The following is a 21,893-nucleotide window of genomic DNA, read 5'->3' as shown; positions in this document are numbered from 1 at the left end:
GATGCCACAGGGTTCGTCCAGGAGCTGGTTCTTCCAGGGTAGACGTTACCTATATCCTCCAGCTGACCAGCGGGCCCCGAATACCAGGGTCCTTTCAGAGTGTACTCGATGCTCGATGGGCCCCAGGGGTCTGGGTTCGTATCCCCGATAGTGACCGATTAATCGGTTGTATCAGCCGATAAATCATTTCTGAACCGGTCAAAATCAAAAATTGATTTGGATTTGAATTTGGTCGTTTTCTGTCGGTATATTCGGATAAATCAGTTATCGGCGCTGGCCGATTTTTAGCCTCCAACCGGTTTGTAGAACCCTACTCGGCCCTCTTTCCTCTGCCGGTTCATCTCGTGGAAGGGTTGAAGGGGAGGAGGTGTTGACGTTTCTAAATTCTAAATTTATGATCTAATGCAACTATAGAAATAGAGAATGTGGTTGATTAGAGCCCAACTAAGCACCGTACCATACTGCTTTTGAGCTTAGGATTTCTCAACAATGAATTCTAAATGGTTGTAACCTATATTTAGAGGAGATTTTTGGCGCTCTATCCCTCCAACATTGTCCTCTAATTTAAACATTACTCTACATGTAGAAGATGCTATTGGATTTTCTATATACAAAGTTTCTCTCTCATCTCCTCTATCCATTATAATACTCTAAACAACATATTTAACATAACTAAAATTTATACAATATATTTGAGAGAATGGCAATTACGTACATAGTAGAATATGTCCCTAGTATAGGTTATTTACGTATAAAGAATAAGAAATAGAGGACGCTGTTGTAGAGGAAGGAGATATAGATGAGAGATTTTTTTAGAGAAGACTGTAAAGAACGGATATAGAGAATGAATATAGAGAACGCTGGTGGAGATTGCCTTAGCATGTATTAGTGAAACTTAGGCTAAGAAATAGAGGCCACACCCATACATTATTAGGGCCTATTTGGTTAAAATGGATTATCTCTCAATCCCTTTCAATCCCAAACAAGCCATTAGACTTATTTTATAAGGAGAAAAGAGTAACATGATTTAATATGTTTTACAAGTGCAAACATTTTTTGCATGTCTTATTTAGGTGATACTAACTTTGATTCTAGGTCCAGCAATTGCAACGACATACAATAACCAAAATTAGCTATTGACCTACTCACTCCGGTGTCATATTATTTTTCGTTTATGACAACGACACGGTCTACAAAATATAGCTTTGACCAATATTTTTAAATACAAAAAAAATATTAATACATTAATATTTTCATAAAAATACTTTTAAGACAAATCGGTGCAAATAAATATTAGGTTTTAAAACTAAATGACAAAATAGCTATTTGTAGTCAAAATTTTATAAGTTTGACTCAAACTTTATCCAAAACGACAAATGATAGGACACAGGAGGGAGTAAGTTTGTTGCACTTAGGAAATTGGCGATAATGCTATTTTTAACATTCAATGAATGGTAGTTTATTTTTAGACTCAAATTTTAACATGGAGATTTTTTTGACAAACTTTGGTTGTGTTTGGGTAGCGTTTGTCATAATATGTAATAGTTTGAACCGATTTCTCTTATTGAAAGAGGATGCAGTTGAAACATTTTTTCTGTTATCTTAAAAGTATATTCCCTCTCTAAAATAGTTGTCGTTTTAGAAAATTAGTATGTTCATACAATTCTTTATGCATGTGTTTTTTATATGTGTCTAGATTCATCTTTCATTCATTTAAGTATAGACATAAAAATCAATAGTTAAAACGACTACTATTTTGAAATAGATAGAGTATTATTGTCTTATTGGTATGTACACAAATCACACATGGATATATAGAGAGCTGCCCATGTGTACTCCCCAAATCCCCTACCCTATTCCCTTTTTTAGAATTGTTGGTACAATAGAATAAAACAGTTAAAGTTAAAAACTTAAAAGTAAAGGTCTACAAATAAAGCCTAAAAATTAACTGCATCAACAGTAATCAAACATTAATAGTGTGAGAAAACATAAAGTGAAATTAAAAATATATAGTAGTATAAAAGGAAACGTAAAATGATAAACTAGTAAAAGAATAAATGTGGTACTCCCTCGTTAGAATTACTAACTATTGCAGGAAAATAGTTAAAGTTAAAAAAAATTAATATAAAGCTGTAAAAAAGCCTAAAAGGATGGACTGCCTTGGCATTAGAAGGAATCAAACATGAACAGTGTGAGAATAAACGAAAATTAAAATTTAGCTGCAAATAAAAAAAGATAAATGAATAAACGTGACAGACAAAAATGAAATAATAGGGAAGAAAAGGAAGGGAATGAAAAAACACGTGGTCGGCAGGATTCGAACCTGCGCGGGCAAAGCCCACATGATTTCTAGTCATGCCCGATAACCACTCCGGCACGACCACTTTGATGTCTGGGTAAGTATACAAATATACAAAGCTAATTATTAATGCCATGCCAGTGGAATTAATCTTTTGCATGCTATAAAATTAAGTTTCCCCTAACATGTAGCTTCCTAGTATCACGCAGATAGTACTATAGCATGGATTTTTTCAAAAACTAGATGCAATACATGGCCCCATTCTCATCCAAATCCTGAATTCAGTTTCTGCCAGATATGTTGGATTGAAAGAATGTTTCTAGACAGATACATCATGTAGATTCATACTAATTACATGGAAATCATGAAGCTTGTTTTCTTCTTTAGTGTTCGAGAACGAGAAGCTGTAGAACAGTTGTTTTGAGTGCTGACTGCTGAGAATCCAAATGCTGAACGAAATAATAATCAGCCCAGTTTTGTAGGAACCGGTGGCATTTTAGCATAAATCTATCATAGCCATGACACATCGCGTTTTGTGTTTCCCCACTTTTCAGACCGTCCAAACATACGCAAAAGTCCCAGTAAGGTCACTCCGAACAACCTTTTTCTAAAGATATACTGCAAAATTGTAGATGTAGTGACTCAAAACTAGATCAGAGGTGATGAAATGAGCCCAGCACATAATCTAACTTCCACGTGTATTGATTTATGGGTAAGGGCCCGTTCGGTTGTACCGGAATGAGCCAGGATTTATTTCAGCTCATCAAAATCTATATAAATTAGAGAAGTAATCCGGCTAAGAATTAATCCGGGGCTCCAATCCGGAACAACCGAACAGGGCCTAAGGGTAATCGTCATATACATGATACATCACACTACATATAGATAGTTGGGTACTCAGTACTCAATCGTTTACATCTCCAGCACATAAGTCGATGATACAAGGATTCAGAAAATAGAAATATAAACATGGGTGGCTATACACAAAAGAAGCATAAGCTAGATCAGGCCTAAATATCATTCTGCATGAACGGAAGCTTGCAAGGTCTTCCACAAGTGCGTGGTTTCGAATTACAAGCAGCCAGTACATCTGCTGCTGGGCATTGCATAATATGCCGGCCTGTAGCAAGTGTGAGCGTCTCTGCAGGGCTTGGGGCAGCTGTATTATTAGCTCTATCACGTCACTGATCACACATCTCACAGGTGCCCCAGCACAGGCCATGGAGTCACTCCATTGGCAGGAAGCATAGGTTTTATGAAAGGAGTTCGGCGCATCATCGTCGTGGATTCATTCAGACGTGACGATTGGCCGTTGAATTGGGAGGCCTTCTGCGGAGACGTATAAGCCCAAGAAAAAACTTTCAGTCAGTAAGAGTCTAATAGAGAATTAAGCATCGCAAAGTGCAAAGTGAGGTAAGCAATACAGAATGGGAAAACTAGGAAACATGGATAAGGATTTCCTCAATTGGAGCATATAATCCCAACATTGCAACCAATTATTTGTTGAATCTTCGATCTAGGAATACTCTGATATTACATCTCCTCTGCCATTCATAATCCGTTCACGTTCTATAACAAAGTCCTAGAAGCTGAAGCAACCACACATGCGATTGTGGGAGTAGGGAGGCAAGCTTACATCGATAATGTTTTGTTTCTTTTCTGTAATTTGGCTTCAGCATAAACAGCACAAGAGCATCTCCAAAAGACAGTCAGCCAGTGTGAGACAGCACATCGTTTATTCAGTGAAAAATATATACAGCGAGCAGCCAAGCACCAAGCTCGCAAGTAAGCTAGTTCGAAGAAATTAATCTTTTGCCAAACTTACGGATCAGTGAGTGGTGATTTGGTGCCATCCCTAAGGATGGCAAAAAAAAAGTGTCCCAACTAGTTATGGCCTTAGACCATCTTCAACCATTCTTCCCACATTTCCCCGCCTATCTGTACTTTCTATTATACTTTACTATGTTACCCCATAAAATATTCCCCCATATCCAGGACATTTCCAACCATTCACTATATCCAACTCCCTATATACTATAATTCAGTTATTTAACATTTTTATCAGTTTTCAAAATTTCAAAAAATCATAGACTATTTGTACTACTATAATACACATTATTATCAGGTTATGATACTTAAAAAAGGTTAATATCACAAAGAAATGGGGTAATTAAAGTATGGGGGAGATTGAACTCACCCCATTTTATATAGGGAGCTGCCTCTCTCCCCCATATGGGGTATTGGGTGAGCTGTGGGAGCATCGTTGGAGGGGATTTTCACCCCAAAACGCACCCTACCTAGGGTGGGGGAGTTATGGGGGCATTGTTGGAGCTGGCCTTACGGGTAAGCTCAGTATGTATCAGTTTCTACAAGCGACTCAGGAAAAACCGGCGTGTGTAGAAGGCAAATTCCACAAAGTCAGAGGCAGGGAAGGGAAGAGGATGGAAAGGCGTCACCTTTTCGTCGAATACGAGGCGGACGCGCGCGGCGGCTTTGCTCTGGCGGCGCATCCTGTACAGCCGGCGCCCGAGCACAGCGAATCCGAGCAGCGCGACGGCGAACGGCACCGAACAGGCGCTCCTCGCCGCGCGCATCGCCCAAACACGCAGCGCGTCGAGCGGCAGCTTCCACCACCGGACGTGTTCTCCTCCCTTCGCCACGGCCCCCTCCACCCCATCAGCCGCGGCCGCCATCACCCCGCCCTCCTCCCTGGCCCGCCCCACGGGATCGGTGGCCTCGACCTCGGGCCTCTCCCCGTCGGAGGACGAGTCCGACCATAGCGCCGCGCGGTCGCGGCCGGGGAAGAGAAGGTCGTCAGGGTCCGGCTCCACCCAGCTCGCGTTGTCCGACGCCCTGAGAAGCCCCTCCTCCGCGCCCTCCTCCTCGTCCCCCGTAGACAGCGACGCCCTCCGGGGGTACTTGGCGTCGGAGCCGAGGTCGAAGTAGTCGTGCTTGATGGCGCCGGCGTCGTCCTCCCCGCCTCCGGCGTACGGCTCGGCCGCCGAGGCCGCCTTGGGGGACGCGAGGAGGAGCTCCCAGTCGTCGTCCATCTCGCGGAAGGCTGGCTAGGGTTCGCGAGCGGGATTCGGAGGGAAAAAAGGGAGGGGAGGGGAAGGGAAGGAGGGAGGGAGAGTGGTGTGCCGTGTCGGGTGGGGAAGGGAGACGAAGATTCGCGGGCTGCAAGGAAACGGTGGTTATTTTGCGGTTGCTTGGAGTTCAGCGTTCGGAGGGAATTCGATTCGTGTAATGCCACGAGTCATCTCAATATAGTGCATCATCGGTGATTCAGTGGTCGTCAGTAAACGGGCCAATTTTATAGTTACTTATTTCATCTTAACGGTGTTTAAATGTACTAAGCTAATAGTTAACTAAAAATTGCTATAGGAATTAGCTAGAGCATCTACAAGAGATTAGTTAAAAGAATTAGCTAGATTAGCCAGATTTCACGCATAAAAGAGTTGGCTACTCCAACACTCTAAAATTCAGAGTCTCCATATTAAAAAAAATGCCACGTCAATAGTATTCTTTAGATTGTAGAGGCTTTCAGCACCACGCATGATTTTTTTTCTTGCCGGTCGATGCTGCCTCCGGCGCCGCCCAACATTTTGTTGCTAGCTGATGCTGTTGCTGGTCGCCGAACAAAGCAAGCAGGGATAGCCTATGTCCACTAGCCGGAAAGCACGCATTAGCAGACGTCTGGATAATTTGAGGCTAGCATATGATCTCCTGTTGCTCAGCGGTGTTCATGGTACTCAGAGGCGAGCTACATGACGTGATGGTAGGAAAAACACAAGAAAAAAAAATCTTCGGCCTCCAGCAGGTGTGGTCTTGTGGCGGCGGGAGTGAAGGCACGTGCGCGAAACAGGCATGCCAAGCAAGAACACCGAAATAGCGTTGAAGGAAAAATGAAAAACGAGAAGAGCCTATTGGATTCTATATGTAGCCTCGAATTTCTAAATCGGACTTCTCATGTCGAGATTATTGCCAACAAGTTGCTCTAACAAATAATTAGCTATTTTATATGTTTTAACTAATTTTAGTAGCTAACTATTAACTCTACTATATTGAAACATTACATAAGGTTATGTATGGAACCTCTAGAACTAATAGTTAGATATTAAAAATTAGTTGTTGGGTTCCAAATATTCTCAAGCTAATTGTTAGCTACTTCACATCTAATAATTTGTTCATTAGCTGGCTGTAGGGAGCCTTCGGCTTCCGAAGGTCCTCAAAAACATGATTTGACAATGTTTTCCAAGTATGCGAGTAGACATCTTCGGAATCAGGTTACGGGTAAACAAGAGCATGGTCAAGACGAAGCTTGACTGGGATGGAAGGCGATCATGACGAAGGTTGAGACGATCACGAAGCTATATGCAGAAAAGCTTCGGCATGACAGCAGAAAAAGGGAACCAACTTAAAGATGAAAAGCCAAATTAGACCTCGAAGAATTACTATAGAGTTATTGATAAAAGTAAAGGGCATTAATGTAATTTTACACGGGCTGCGTCTCGTGCCTATAAATAGATGAACAGTACTCCCGTACTGTTCACGCTGACTTGGCATTAGCATCACGCTTGCACTCTTACTTTTCTTCAAGCCGAAGGTACATTTGTAATTTGTTGTTGTTTATATAAGTAAAATAAATAGAAATAAATTAATAATAATGTTCAAAGTAATCATGCTATTTTCCGTGTTTGTGTATAAATCTCTTTTATCTTTTATTATGATTATGAAGGTGTGACCTTCATAACCTTCGTCCGAAATCCATTATATCCAAAGAGAAATAATGCTTCGAAGGACGAAGAGCTTTGATATTTAACATTTTATGTTGTCTTGTTCTTAATTCATAGCATTTAAGAACAAGTCCCCAACATTGGCGCCCACCTCCGGTGAACTCACTTCCATTTCTTGAGCTTTGAACACCTTCGGCAAGCATCACCTTCGTCATGCCGCCAAAAAAAGCTTCAGCGACAGGGGCTGCCACTCTGCAGCCGCTGGACCCCAATCAGGACGTCCTTTCTCTTAGGGAGGCCCGAAGCCAGAAGAGGAAGGCCACTAGTCCAACGCCTCCGGAGGACGACTTGGACCAGGAAATCCAAAACTGGAGATGCTCCATCAACAGGTGCAACGAAAGAAGGAGAAGATGACTCGTCTAGCTGACCTTCAGAGGCAGATAGATGAAGCTTCGGAAGAGGTTCGTCATCTTGCCCAAGATGACCAGAACCGAAGGCCTCCGTGCAGAGAGCTTCATCAAGAAGGCTTCTACAATGAGGACGACTGGTATGAAGATTTCCATCATGGAAATTTTGCTTTTGATGATGCTTCTCCTCTATCAACAGAATTGCAGGCTACACCGTGGCCCCAGTCTTACAAGCCACCCCAGCTCCCCATGTACGACGGTCATTCAGACCCGAAGCAATTCTTGATGAGCTATGAAGCAACTATATCTTCGTATGGTGGCAACACTGCAGTCATGGCAAAGTCTTTTGTCATGGCTGTCAAGAGTGTCGCTCAAACCTGGTACTCCTCTCTTCGGCCAGGAACAATCACCTCATGGCAGAAGCTGAAGGATATGTTTATAACCAGCTTCCAAGGGTTTCAGACGAAGCCGGTCACCGCTCAAGCTTTATTCCAGTGCACCCAGGACCACGAAGAATACCTTCAGGCCTATATCCGAAGGTTCCTGCGTCTGAGGGCACAGGCACCAACAGTGCCCAATGAAATTGTCATTGAGGCCATGATTAAGGGACTTCGGTCGGGACCTTCAGCGCAATACTTTGCCAGGAAGCCACCTCAAACTTTGGAGAAGCTGCTCCAGAAGATGGACGAGTATATTCGAGCTGACAATGATTTCCGCCAAAGAGGGGAGGAAGCATTCAGATTCTCTGAAATGACCAGGGGCTTCGGAGGAAGATTTCATCCGAGGCACGTCAGGTCAATTCACAACTCTACTCAAAGTCAGATTTCACGCATAAAAGAGTTGGCTACTCCAACACTCTCTATAATTCAGAGTCTCCATATTAAAAAAATGCCACGTCAATAGTATTCTTTAGATTGTAGAGTCTTTCAGCACCACGCATGATTTTTTTTCTTGCCGGTCGATGCTGCCTCCGGCGCCGCCCAACATTTTGTTGCTAGCTGATGCTGTTGCTGGTCGCCGAACAAAGCAAGCAGGGATAGCCTATGTCCACTAGCCGGAAAGCACGCATTAGCAGACGTCTGGATAATTTGAGGCTAGCATATGATCTCCTGTTGCTCAGCGGTGTTCATGGTACTCAGAGGCGAGCTACATGACGTGATGGTAGGAAAAATACAAGAAAAAAAATCTTCGGCCTCCAGCAGGTGTGGTCTTGTGGCGGCGGGAGTGAAGGCACGTGCGCGAAACAGGCATGCCAAGCAAGAACACCGAAATAGCGTTGAAGGAAAAATGAAAAACGAGAAGAGCCTATTGGATTCTATTTGTAGCCTCGAATTTCTAAATCGGACTTCTCATGGCGAGATTATTGCCTTCAAGTTGCTCTAACAAATAATTAGCTATTTTATATGTCTTTAACTAATTTTAGTAGCTAACTATTAACTCTACTATATTGAAACATTACATAAGGTCATGTATGGAACCTCTAAAACTAATAGTTAGATATTAAAAATTAGTTGTTGGGTTCTAAATATTCTCAAGCTAATTGTTAGCTACTTCACAGCTAATAATTTGTTCATTAGCTAGCTCAATATAACTAATAATTTATTAGATAGCTAATTATTAGCTCTAGTGATTCCGGGGCCTAAGTAGAAGGCTATGTTGAACTGTTATGTAATATTAATGAAATATTTGAATGTTATAGAGCTAATAGTTTGACTAAAAATTACCAGTAGAATTAACTAACTAACAAATAGGTAGCTAACTATTACCTAATTTGCTAAAAATAACGAAAGCTGAATTACTAGTTAGGATGTTTGGATGTCTACTAGTGCATTCAAACCTCTAATTCTTTTTGTCGATAATTTCCCTTTCTAGCTTGGCTGGACTATTTCTGATAACCGGTTGCTACCGTCGAATCTGCTGTCATTCTGATAGTTCGTGCACGAGAATATAAAGCGAAATGTGTAATGAAACCACCAGATTTTTGGAGCCCTGCATGCAGAAACAGAACGTGTGCATAGAAGCGGTGGCCGGCGGCTGCGAACCTGTAGATTTTAATAATGTCCTTGTATTTTAGAGGCGTCCAACTTCGTCTTTTTGCGTGGCGGTCAAAAATCAGCGTCAGATTTTGGTGCACGGCCCCCTCATGGCCTCATCTCGTTTAATTTGTCTGCACCTGTTTTTCTCTGGTAGACTTGTACCCATACCGATGGAGTAGTAGAGCCGTCGAGTGAGAGCGAGATTTTTGGGAGCTCGTGGCAGTCGTCATTGCCTCACAGCCAAAACGAGAATCAAGTGATATACACGGTGTTTGGTTTGAAAAATGAACTAGTTCATCTTCTTCTCATTACTTTTTTTTATTTAGTTTGTGAAATAGAATAAATTAATCTATCACCACCTTATTCCTCACATTTAGTTAGTACTATAAAGAATAGAGTCATTCCACCAAATTTGAGAAATAAACATATGATGCAATACCTCAATTTTGATAGAGTGATTCCTCAAACCAAACACAACATAGTTTATATATAGTCTCCACGTCATCTAGAATATTGGGTCTTGAATACTCCTCCAATGTGGCAGAACCTCATGATAGAACCTCTTCAACGCAAACATCAATATTAATTAACTGAATTTAATATTTATCTTCTCTCATTGTATTTTGAATATCGTGTTGAAACAAAGACCCACTTTCTTATTCTTTTCTTATTTAATTATTTGTCATATATCATTTAGTATATGTGACAGCTAAATTAATACTATAAAAACTACATGATGTAGAGGATTAAGACTGCTCTTAGCTATTTTTGTGGGAAAAATCAAGTGACAAATTCGGCGGCCCTGGTTGCCGTCATCCACTCATCCTAGTCTGTCTCTGGCGTTCGTCGTGCATTTCGGGAGCAGATCCATGGACTCACTGCGGTAATCAACGACAGGATGTTGACCACCGAACTCTTCCTGTTCCTGTGGCTCGGCTGCAGCCAGCCGTTTGTTGCACCATGGAACTCCCGTTGCACGAACAGAGCAGACCCCTGGATGGATAGGTTTGCACAAGTCGCGCCGCCGTGGACCTGCACGCCAAGAATGTGGCGCGAGCCTGCGACTAGCTAGGACGTGCACGAAGCATGGAAGTGTGAAGCGCCGTCGCCGTTCTCGACGCGCGTTTTCCATTCTACAGTAGTACGTACGCAGTAACTGACGGCAGTGTCCGATCCCACCGGGGCCCGCCGATGGCGTTGCCGGCGGGCACGGTGGTGGTGGCCTACAACGCCGCCATCTCCCGGTGCGCCCGCGCGGGGCTGTACGCGCGCGCGCTGGCGCTGTTCCGCGAGATGCGCGGGCGGGGCCTGCGCGCCGACGAGTACACCCTCCCGCCGCTCCTCAACTCCGCGGCGCAGCTGCGGGGTCCGCCCGAGGCGGTGGCCGCGCTGCACGCGCTCCTCCTCCGCGCGGGCCTCGCGCCCCACCTCCACGTCGCCAACGCGCTCGTCGACGCCTACGCCAGGCTGCCCCACGCGGGCGCCGCCGCGGCGCGGGCCGTGTTCGACGAAATGCCGCGCCGGGACGTCGTCACCTGGACCTCGCTCCTCACGGGGCTCGCGCGCGCTGGCGCCCACGGCGCGGCCGTCCGCGCGTACCACGGCATGGTCGCCTCGGGGGTCCAGCCCGACGAGTTCGCCGTCCCGGCGGCCCTCAGCTCGTGCGCGGCCTCCACCGCGCTCGACCTGGGCCGGTCGGTGCACGCCGCCGCGGTCCGCCTCGGGCTCCGGCCGTTCCGCTCCGTCGAGAACTCGCTCGTGTCCATGTACGCCAAGACCGGCGCGCTGCGCGACGCGCGGGCGGTGTTCGACGCGATGCCGGCGCGGTGCACGATCACGTGGACGGCCCTCATCGTCGGGTACGCGCAGAACGGCCGTGGCAGACAGTCGCTCGAGGTCTACGCCGATATGGTCCGGTCCGGGTGCAGGCCGGACTACGTGACCTTCATCGGTCTGCTCTTCGCGTGCAGCCACGCCGGTCTTGTCGACGCCGGCCGGGCTCACTTCCGTTCCATGGTGCCCGTCTACGGCATCGCTCCCGGACCGGATCACTACGCGTGCATGGTCGACTTGTTAGGCCGGGCGGGGAGGCTGGACGAGGCCATGGACCTGCTGAACCGGAGCTCCACGGAGCTGGACGCCACGGTGTGGAAGTCGCTGCTGGGCGCGTGTCGGGTGCACCAGAACGCGGAGCTCGCCGAGCGCGCGGCCGAGATGGTGTGGAGGCTGGACCCGGCGGACGCCGTGCCGTACGTCATGCTGTCCAACCTCTACTCCCGGGCGAGGAGATGGGGCGACGTCGCGAGGATCCGCGCGCTGATGAAGGCGAGAGGGGTCACCAAGGAGCCCGGGTGCAGCTGGGTGGGCGTGAACGGCATCACGCACCTGTTCCACGTCGAGGACCGCGATCACCCGCGGGCGGCAGAGATCTACCGCAAAGTGGAGGAGATGACCGAAAGGATCCGGGTCGAGGGTTACGTGCCGGACACGGACTGGGCGCTGCAGGACGAGGTGCCGGAGTGGAGGCAGAGGGGGCTGGCGTACCATAGTGAGAGGCTTGCCGTGGCCTTCGGGCTGCTCGCTGTGCCAGCGGCCGCACCCATCCGCGTGTTCAAGAACCTCCGGGTATGTGGCGACTGCCACACTGCGATCAAGATGGTCGCCAAGGTGTACGGCAGAGAGATTATTTTGAGGGATGCGAACTGCTTCCACCACATGAAAGACGGAGAGTGTTCTTGTGGTGATTACTGGTAGGGAGATTCGGCGAAGTCAGCTCTCTTTAATTTCGATAGATTCTTATCTGGTATATGCACCGTAGAGCGAATTAATGGTATAGGAATTTTGTGATCAATGAGAATCGGCACCACATCAAGAGATCAAATTCACTCAGAAAATTGCTCTGAATTTCTATTAGATTTGATTGCACCAAAGGTGCCAGTGATGTACGATGTGCTAGTATACTATCAGACTCCAGAGGGCCCTTTCTACTAGAGAATCCTACTATTCTAGTCATCGATCTCCTTTACAGCATCCTGAAAAAGCGCAAGAGAGCAGTCAGTATTGACTAAACTCTGAAGCAATTACAAGACTAAAAAATAACCACACGTGCAATAATCCCTGACTATCAACAAAGTTTTGTTATCTTGGGGATATCAGAAGTCCAGAAACATGGTCCATGGGAAAATAGGTCCTCACCTTTGCGAGCCTTGTTACATAAGCGGCAGCCATGGCCGTAAACAATAACCCAACACTCAATGTCCATAGCTGTCCATTTCCTCCCCAACCAATTTCCGACTCCTCTTGCTGTAAAAAAAAATCATTACTCCATTCGAGCCAGTCATACATTGTTTCCCCCCCTACAAAATTCATACAAAAGCTGTGCTGCTACGCAAATAGGAAAATCTATAGATATTACTTTCCAGTTCCAGTTGCATTTTCTCATCACTCCTCACACGGACAGAGTGACTATATTCAACAGAGCTATGTGGATACTTCATTATCAACACCAGATTATGATATTGTCATGAAATGAGTATGAACTGATATGCCAAAGATGGAAACAGTAATAGGAGCAGGAAGCAAATTGCAAAGCAATGTCTTGAAGTGGAGTAAGATGTCTGGATTGGGATATGTGAACATCTCAAGTATTATTGCATGATAGAACATCTAAAGAATTGTCATGTTGGTACTTCTCTGGAAAGTAAAGACCATCAGCATAATGAGAGACTCCGAATTACATGGGATAGAAACAGTTAACTTTTACTAAGTCCTATATAGGAGAGCAGGAGCTACCCATATGGTAAGTAATAGCAGTGCCTAGCAGCTATTAGAAGCTGAAAACTTTGATGGCACAATAATGTGGCTATTACATAGCAATCCTCTTTTGCCATTTTGGAAGTACATTTTTTAACGAAGATGGACTTAAAATACAGGCAGTTTAAGAACTCACAATTATAGCTCGCCCGAATGCACCAGCGCTGACGTAAGCCCATGAACCTGGAAGCATTCCCAACCAACTGCATGGGAATAACACAAAGTGGATATCAGAGCAAACAAGGTTTTTGAAGAAAACAACTAGTGTTGGCATCATCCCTCACAAAATTAAAGTCCCAAACATAGGTAACAAGAAAGTGATACTCGCATAAGTCATAATTTTTATTCCTTTAGTCACATAATTACAACCCTTCCAGAAAAGCATTAACATAATGCAGCATATGAAACATGCAGAAGAAACTATGCCATTAACAACAGACAATTTCTCACTAAATGCAGCTTGCGTATAACTACAAATTACATTCATGGATATCCACAGATAATTCCACAAACAGAGTAAGGAGAGTAGAAACTAACCTGCCCAAGACATATGGCAAGAACTTCACTGAAGTCAGGCCATATAGATAGTTCCCAAGGGAGAAAGGTAACAGGGGACTCAAACGAAGCAAAGTGACAACCTTGAATCCATTTTCACCTATTGCTTTATCAATTGCCAGAAACTTCTTATTTCCTTCAACCAATTTAAGAATTCTCTCTCTGGCGAAGTATCTAGCAATAAGGAAGGCCACCGCTGCAGCTAGCTACAAAATCAGTAAATTTCTGTAAGCAGATGCAAGTTCGGGCAGAATTCAGAATAAGTGCTACTGATGTGAAGTGCTTACTGTTCCACTGATTGAAACAATAATTGTACCGGTCACACTACCAAATAATAGACCAGCTGACATGGTTAAAGGTATTGCGGGAATAGCGAGAACCTGAAATAAAAGAAAAACAATATTAATTCACAGGCTAAAGTTCCAATCCAGATACGCAAGTGGCAATATCTTTTCAACTTCATATCATTGTTTGTAGTTGACTAGCTACTGCAATGGAAACGAAAAAAGCCATTATAATAAACACCACCAAGAATGAGGGTGCTCAATTGAGGACATACCTCCAATCCTGCATATACAAGTACGAACAGAGCATATCCGGCTGGACCATAGCCTGCCCATGTAAGACAACACAACAGTTTAGCTAAAAAGATCCAGCTAAGGGATATGTACAACAATTCCATGACAATCAAACAAGGAGCGGTAAAGACATGCAACTCTTCAGATCAGCAGTCCTTGTTTTTCCCTATACAACACATACAGAGCGTATTGCACAATGCCCTGACTGAAATGAAAGAGGGTGCAACGATTTACAGTAGGAATGTAGGATCCCTTACAGGGTAAAGGTCGATGGTAATGGCGTAATGCTATCAGCTATCATTGTCACAGAAATTCACGACCCAGCTAATTAGGGCTTGCATTTATTTGAAATTGACAACAAAACATGCATTATATCATGTCAGCAAGCAAGCCTTAACACTGGCTTTGATCCAAGTCCAAATCACTGGTATCCCATCATCAGAGAAGCTCAAACAAGCACTAAATACGAGCCGAAGAGCAAAGCTCGAGCAGTCCATTACCGTCAATGAACCCTGAGAACTGCGTGAGGAAAGTGTTGATCTGGTCCTTGTACACGTATCCGGCCGCCCCAAACCCCCCTACGAAACCAACCAGTAGCGCTCCTGCGACCAGCGTCCCCGTGAGTGCTCCTGCGCCGCCCTCGCCCTCGGCCTCCTCCTCCTCCTTGTCGTCGTCGGCGGGGCGGCGGTCCTTGGGGCTGCCGCTCCCGCCACCGCCGAGGCGGAAGGGGACGTTGGACGAGGCCTTGCGGAGCGTGGCCTTGTTGGGATCCCGCAGCGAGGAGAGCGGCGGTTGGAAGGCCCGTCCCCGGTGCAGCCGCCGCCGCCAGGACAAGGCCTCCGCCGGCGGCGGCGAGAAGTGAGAGGAGAGGACCGGGGAGGGGGAGAGCTGCGGCGAGAGGTGCAGCTGCCTCATGGAAGGGGCCGTGGGAGGGCGTCAGCCGTCGGGGAGTGGGCCCGTCGTTTTGTTTACTGTGTGGCGGAGTGTGAGGCCATTTTAGAGCGCGAAGGCGATAAGAGGGAGCAGGGGAAGGCGCTGGAGAAGAGAGAGGAGGAAGGAGAGGAGCACGTCGCTCCGGGAGCGCGGACGGAACAAATGAAACCCAGAGTGTGGGCCCTGTTTGTCAGTGTGATGCATGTCTGCCAAAGCAGCCCTCTAGCTCGTTTGGAATTAAAAACACCTTTTCTGTCAGTGTTATACTAAGTGTCCTAACTAATCAGTAAATAATATCGCGTGACCAGAATCTAGATAGTGTGCAAGTTAACACAAGCAGTTTATCATGTTTCGAGCAATGCAAAGTACTACTTCCAGCAAAAGGGAATGAAGCTTATATTACCTGCACCTGAGTGACTGTAGTAGGGATTACAAGTACGGGTGGATATCGAGCTAGCTCGTTAGAAAGCTCGAGCCAACTCGTTAGACTCGTGAGCCACATAACTAAATATAAATATCTATGTACATAAATATATATATAACTAAAAAATCATATTTTAAGTGTTTAACACTATAAACCCAAAATCTTTATAATATTATTATCATATCATCGTTATAGCTTCTAACTTTTAGTATTAAATTAAATATCCAAATATGTATTAACTTACAGATTCATAAATCTTTATTATAATAAGATAGTGTTGACACCTTTTTGGAGGCGTCAATTACTCAAGAGAACCAGCGGCGGTGCTCTCTGGTCAGGCGCGGACGGTCCGCGGCCCAAGGCCGGACAGTCCACGACCTGGCGCGAGGCGGTGGTGCTCTCTGGTCAGGCGCGGACGGTCCGCGACCTGGTGCAGGAGCTCGGGTTCCCTGCCTGACGGCCGGACGGTCCGCGCCCTAGGGCCGGACGGTCCGCGCGTGCGCAGGGGCGGCGGAAGATCGCCGGCGGCGCCTGGATCTCGCTCCCGGGAGGGACCCCGTCGGGGAGGAGAGATCCTAGGAGTTGTCTAGGCTCGGGTAGACCGACCTAGACTCCTCTAATCGACGTATAGTCGAGGAGAGGCGGAGAATTTGGGGATTGGAAGGCTAAACTAGGGCTAAACTAGAACTACTCCTAAGATAAAATGCGAAATAGAAGTTGTATTGATTCGATTGATGACTACAAATCGGCCGTAGACCTCTCTATTTAAAGAGGAGGGGGTTGGACCCTTTACCGTCAAAACTCCGAGCAAATCCCGGGATTTTCGCCAACAAACGCAGCGAAAAACTCGGAACCCTAATCTGTTCTGCGCGTGCGCGGACCGTCCGGACCGCGGACCGTCCGGCCTCAGGGCCGGACTGTCCGCACCTCAATTTGGTGCTCAACATATGCCCCCCCCGCCTTTTGGTGGAGCTGAGCAAACCAAAAGCAAATAACTCGATGAGATTACATCGGTTCTCTTAGGCATCTTGCCACATACTAGGATGGTACTGCTTAAGGAAACGCCCATTCAAGGCTTTGGGCAGATCTTTACCTTGTAATGTTTGCAATAAATAGGCGTTACCAGACATCACTTGTTTTACTTTATAAGGACCCTCCCAGCTTGGCGACCATTTTCCGAACTTCCGGTCTTTATTCCTTAGAGGCAGAATGGTCTTCCACACCAGGTCCCCTACTTGAAATGATTTTGTTTTGACCTTCTTGTTGTAGGCCCTGGCTACCATGATCTTGTCCTTTTCTATTGCTCCCAAAGCTACCATCCTCTTGTCGGTCACCTCATCAATATTATCCATCATTGAATTATAATAATCAGTAATAGTTAGATCATTTTGTCTGGCGAACCTGACAGCATTCAGACTTATTTCCACAGGCAACACTGCTTCCTGCCCATAGACAAGCTCAAAAGGAGATATTTTAGTAGCACGATGTCTAGATATTCTATGAGCCCATAAAGCTTCGGACAAAATCTTATGCCAATGCTTAGGATTATCAGATATCTTCTTTTTTATCAAGTTGATCAATGTCCTATTACTAGACTCGGCCTGTCCATTGGCCTGAGCATAGTATGGAGATGAATTAAGCAACTTAATTCTATATAATTCAGCAAATTCACGTACCTCCTTTGACATAAAAGAAGTCCCTTGATCTGTAGTCAAGGTCTGGGGAATGCCGAATCTATGAATAATATGCTCAGTTATGAACTCAATTACCTCCTTGTGTGTCATGTTCTTCAGAGCAACGACTTCAGTCCATTTGGTAAAGTAGTCAGTGGCAACTAACACGAACCGATGCCCCTTTGATGATGAAGGATGGATTTCTCCAATAAAGTCTAATCCCCATCCTCTGAACGGCCACGGCTTGATGATAGGATGTAATTCGGCTGCAGGGACCAACTGTAGGTCGCCGAATTTTTGACACACTTGGCAACCCTTGTAGTACTTGAAACAATCAGCTATCATATTAGGCAAATAAAAACCAGACCTTCGCAACAACCACTTCATCTTTGGAGCTGATTGATGGGTACCACAAATTCCTTCATGTACTTCGGCCATGGCTAATATAGCATCATCTGGGCCCAAGCACTTAAGCAGGACGTCATTGACTGTTCGGCGGTAAAGTTCATCACTCATCAAAACATACTTGAAAGCTGTTCGCCGAATGTTCTTATCTGTCCTGATATTGGGATTTCGTAAATATATAAGTATAGGTGTCCTCCAATCACTTGCATCGGCTTCATTGTTAGCCGAATCGATTAAGAGAACATTTCTGGTAACCCCGGACGGTTCGGCGTCATCATGCGGACGGTCCGCGACCTGGGAATTTGGCTCTGCACTGGTTATCAGATTTTCAGTTTTGTGAAATTTCCCTCTCTTTATCCGATAACCTGATGCATCTTGTGCCAAATCGTTAGCTCTATGATTCTCAACTCTAGAGATATGCCGAATACTGAATTCGTCAAAAGAACGGATTATGCTCCAACATTTCTCAAGGTAACTATTTAGAGTACCATCAAAACATTGATATTCTTCTAACACTTGTTGGACAACCAGCTGAGAATCACCAAATACCTTCACATGTTTTACTCCCATACCATTTAAAAGTTCTAAACCGAACAAAAGTGCTTCATATTCGGCTTGGTTGTTAGTGCAATAAGTTTTCAATTGGCTAGAGAAGTCAAAGGAGACATTACTTGGTGAAACAAGCACAATGCCAATTCCTTGCCCTTCATTGCAAACCGATCCATCAAAATATAAAGTCCAAGGAGTAATAGTGAGGTATGACATGTCTAGTTCATGAATATCATTAACCCGATGTTCTACAATAAAATCCGCTACGACTTGGCCTTTCATAGATTTCAATGGTTCATAGGCCAAGTCATATTCTATGAGTGCATAAGCCCACTTACCAATTCTTCCACTCATAATTGGGTTATGCAACATGTATTTGATCACATCGGCTTGACCAGAAACAGTGCAATGACTAGATAGTAAATAACATCTACATTTGGTGCATGCATAAAACAAGCATATGCATAACTTCTCAATAAAAGTGTACCTTGTTTCAACATCCACCAACCTTCGGCTCAGATATGTCACCACATGCTCCTTCCCCTCAGTTTCTTGTGTCAGAACAGCTCCAATGACCTTATCTTCAGCTGCAATGTATAATCGGAATGGTACTCCTGCTCGTGGTGCTTTTAATACGGGAGCCGAAGATAAGTATTTTTTGATAAGATTAAATGCTTCTTGTTGTTCTGCCCCCAAGCGAATTCGGCATCATTCTTAAGCCGAAGAATAGGGGTGAACGCATCAATCTTCCCAGCTAGGTTAGAAATAAACCTTCGTAAATAATTCACCTTGCCGAGAAATCTCTGTACCTCGACCTTACAGGTCGGAGGTCCCACATTCCGAATAGACTTGATTCGGTCAGGGTCTATCTCTATACCATGTTCATGTATGACAAATCCTAAAAACTTACCAGCCGACACTCCAAAAGCACATTTACGTGGGTTCATTTTCAAACCATACTGACGTATTTTATCAAAGGCTTTGCGCAAATCAGCTATATGAGAACTAAACTCAGCCGATTTGACTACAATATCATCAATGTAAACTTCTACAGTGTTTCCTAACAATTCATGGAAGATCAAATTCATAGCCCTTTGATAAGTAGCACCAGCAATTTTCAAACCAAATGTCATGACAACCCACTCAAATAAACCAATGAAGCCTGGACATATAAAGGCTGTTTTAGACGCATCTTCTTCGGCCATGAAAATCTGATTATATCCGGCATTACCATCAAGGAAGCTAATAATTCTATTTCCTGATGCATTATTGATTAATGTGTCGGCTATGGGCATGGGATATTCGTCTTTAGGAGTTGCTCTATTTAAATTGCGAAAATCAATGCATACTCTAAGTTTACCTGACTCCTTCTCTTCCGGCACAATATTGGAGACTCACTCTGCGTATCTGCAAGGTCTAATAAAATTAGCTTCTAGCAGCCGGTGGATTTCGTCCTTGATTCGTGGGAGAAGATCTGGACGAAATGTTCTAGCTTTTTGCTTGAAAGGTCTGAAACCAGACTTAATAGGCAGCCGATGTTCGACAATTTCTCGGCTTAGTCCAGGCATTTCAGTGTAATTCCAAGCAAAACAATCTGAATATTCCTTCAATAGATCGATCATCTCATTTCTAGAATCGGTCTTCAGGGTCTTGTTTACAAAAGTCGGCCTTGGAGTTTTACCATCTCCTATGTCAATCTCCTCCAAAGGATCGGCCGATGTAAACCCCTGTCCTAGTTTATCAAGATCTCTGAATTCCTCTATCATGTCCCCCACAGAGGAATCAGATGATCTTTGTGTGATGGCGGACTTTCCGGTCTCGGGGACCGGATTATCCGTAATACTGTCTTTTCGCTGTGGTAGATGTTCGGTCTTAAAGTCCGAACTATTTTGTGAAAGACCGGACCATCCGGCTTTGAGAGCCAAATTGTCCGTGATCAACGACTCATGAACTTTGTGTGTATTCATCATTTAAACTTTATTTAGGATTTAGCCGATTCTCCATCGGCTCTAGCATTACAGGAATGAAACCTTTCTTATCTATACTTATGAACTGATAATCAGAAAAATCTACTCCTGTGAGACATGTAGCAGTCTCATAAGTCCAGAGTACAGGGGCATCAGCCACAGCGATGCAGATCGATACATCAGCATGTACTTGTTCTACCTCATCGCCTACCCATTGTATTAGCATTTGATGTAATGTAGAAGGTATACATTGATTGGCATGAATCCAATCTCTGCCTAGAATTAAACTGTAATTCCCTTCTACATCAGCGACGAAGAATGCAGCAGCAAGGGTCTTAGTCCCGATGGTTAATTCAACGGACGTGACTCCCCTGGCTTTAATCGAACTATCCCCAACACCGCTGAGGGTCATGTTGGTTTTGACAAGTTCGTCATCTTGTTTACCTAATTTTCTGTATAATGAATAAGGCATTAGATTTACAGCCACCCCTCCATCTACCAACATCTTAGCAATCGGTATCCCATCAATGTGGCCGCGCACGAAGAGCGGCTTTAAATGATTTATCGATTCCTTTGGTTTCGTAAAGGCGGCTTCTTTAGGACCAAAATCAAACTGGGCAACAACAGGTTCATCATCGCCGATGATAGTACAATCGGCAGAAAATGTAATAATATTTACATCCATACCTGGGCGTTCTGGAGAAGCCTCGTAGTCGACCAGGTCTTCTCCCAGCAGGTCGTCCTCTTCCATTGATGTTGTCGTGTCGTTGGAGGCTTCCTGGTGAACGGCGGACGGTCCGCACGCGGGGGCCGGACGGTCCGCACCTGGTGCAGGTTGTCCAGAGGCTTCCTGGTGAACGGCGGACGGTCCGTGCGCGGGGGCCGGACGGTCCGCGTTTGGTGCAGGTTGACTTTCTATTTCTGTGGCCGTTTGTTTTTTCTCAATGGCCTTCGGTCTCCATTTCTTTTGCGGTGGCGGGTATAGTGGATGTGTGTCATTAAATGTCTTTTCCGCCTCCTTCTCCTGACTCTCCTTTGCTCTTAGGCGCTGTAATTTTCTCTTTTGGGATCGTGTCAATCCCGCTGGGCACCATCGAGGCATGGAGTATTTTGGATCGGCTGTTTTGATGGTAGTTGTATCCTTTTCGGTTGTGTTGGCCGATTCGCCGAAAATCATCGGCCCTTTATTGTCTCCCAGTATGACAACATCTGCGGTGCCTATTTTGATGATGTCCTTTTTTGTTGTTCTTTGAGTTGATACAGTCATATGCCCCCCTGCCGGATTGGTCGGCCTAGGAGGCCGAGTAGTCCGGCAATCTTGTTGGGCCTGTGCCTGGTGACCGGATTCTGCAGTGCTCAATCGGTCTTGCATTGGCGGCGCCAACCTATCAAAAACGGATGTTTGGGGTGCCCCCCAGGCGGGGTACTGTGGCATCCCAAATGGATATGGTGGCATGCCCCACATTTGATTTGGGACATATGGTGGAGGTAAATATGGATATGGATATGACATAGGCG

The 21,893-nt window shown here is 45.2% G+C and overlaps 3 protein-coding genes and 1 non-coding gene across 5 annotated transcripts; 1 reads left to right on the top strand and 3 right to left on the bottom strand.

The window, feature by feature from the left end:
* Positions 1-2,302: 2,302 nt before the first annotated feature.
* On the bottom strand, positions 2,303-2,384 carry TRNAS-AGA (transfer RNA serine (anticodon AGA)). Its single transcript has one exon. It is a non-coding gene; the product is annotated as a tRNA-Ser (tRNA).
* Positions 2,385-2,980: 596 nt separating this feature from the next.
* Positions 2,981-5,525, bottom strand: LOC100275396 (uncharacterized). Of its 2 annotated transcripts, none has more exons than XM_020549609.2 (2): positions 4,756-5,525; positions 2,981-3,625 (listed from the first exon to the last, which is right to left on the bottom strand). In XM_020549609.2, exons 1-2 carry the CDS (start codon positions 5,347-5,349, stop codon positions 3,497-3,499), a joined length of 723 nt encoding a protein of 240 aa, XP_020405198.1. In that variant the 5' UTR covers positions 5,350-5,525; the 3' UTR covers positions 2,981-3,496. The 2 variants fall into 2 exon arrangements, with proteins under 2 accessions (XP_020405198.1, NP_001307011.1); NM_001320082.1 differs by having other exon boundaries at positions 3,285-3,628; positions 4,756-5,487.
* A 4,946-nt stretch (positions 5,526-10,471) lies between these two features.
* On the top strand, positions 10,472-12,266 carry LOC125446241 (pentatricopeptide repeat-containing protein, mitochondrial). Its single transcript, NM_001407486.1, has one exon. It carries the CDS (start codon positions 10,670-10,672, stop codon positions 12,230-12,232), a length of 1,563 nt encoding a protein of 520 aa, NP_001394415.1. The 5' UTR covers positions 10,472-10,669; the 3' UTR covers positions 12,233-12,266.
* Positions 12,267-12,347: 81 nt separating this feature from the next.
* Positions 12,348-15,470, bottom strand: LOC100278407 (uncharacterized). Its single transcript, NM_001151699.2, has 7 exons — positions 14,925-15,470; positions 14,406-14,458; positions 14,134-14,226; positions 13,829-14,052; positions 13,428-13,494; positions 12,674-12,781; positions 12,348-12,510 (listed from the first exon to the last, which is right to left on the bottom strand). The coding sequence occupies exons 1-7, from the start codon at positions 15,337-15,339 to the stop codon at positions 12,484-12,486; spliced, it is 987 nt and encodes a 328-aa protein (NP_001145171.2). The 5' UTR covers positions 15,340-15,470; the 3' UTR covers positions 12,348-12,483.
* Between the last annotated feature and the right edge of the window lie 6,423 nt (positions 15,471-21,893).

This window comes from Zea mays, chromosome 3, assembly GCF_902167145.1.
Source record: "Zea mays cultivar B73 chromosome 3, Zm-B73-REFERENCE-NAM-5.0, whole genome shotgun sequence".
In the NCBI taxonomy this organism is placed as follows: domain Eukaryota; kingdom Viridiplantae; phylum Streptophyta; class Magnoliopsida; order Poales; family Poaceae; genus Zea; species Zea mays.
Note: the sequence above shows the minus strand (reverse complement) of the source record. Positions and strands in the feature narration are given on the sequence as shown.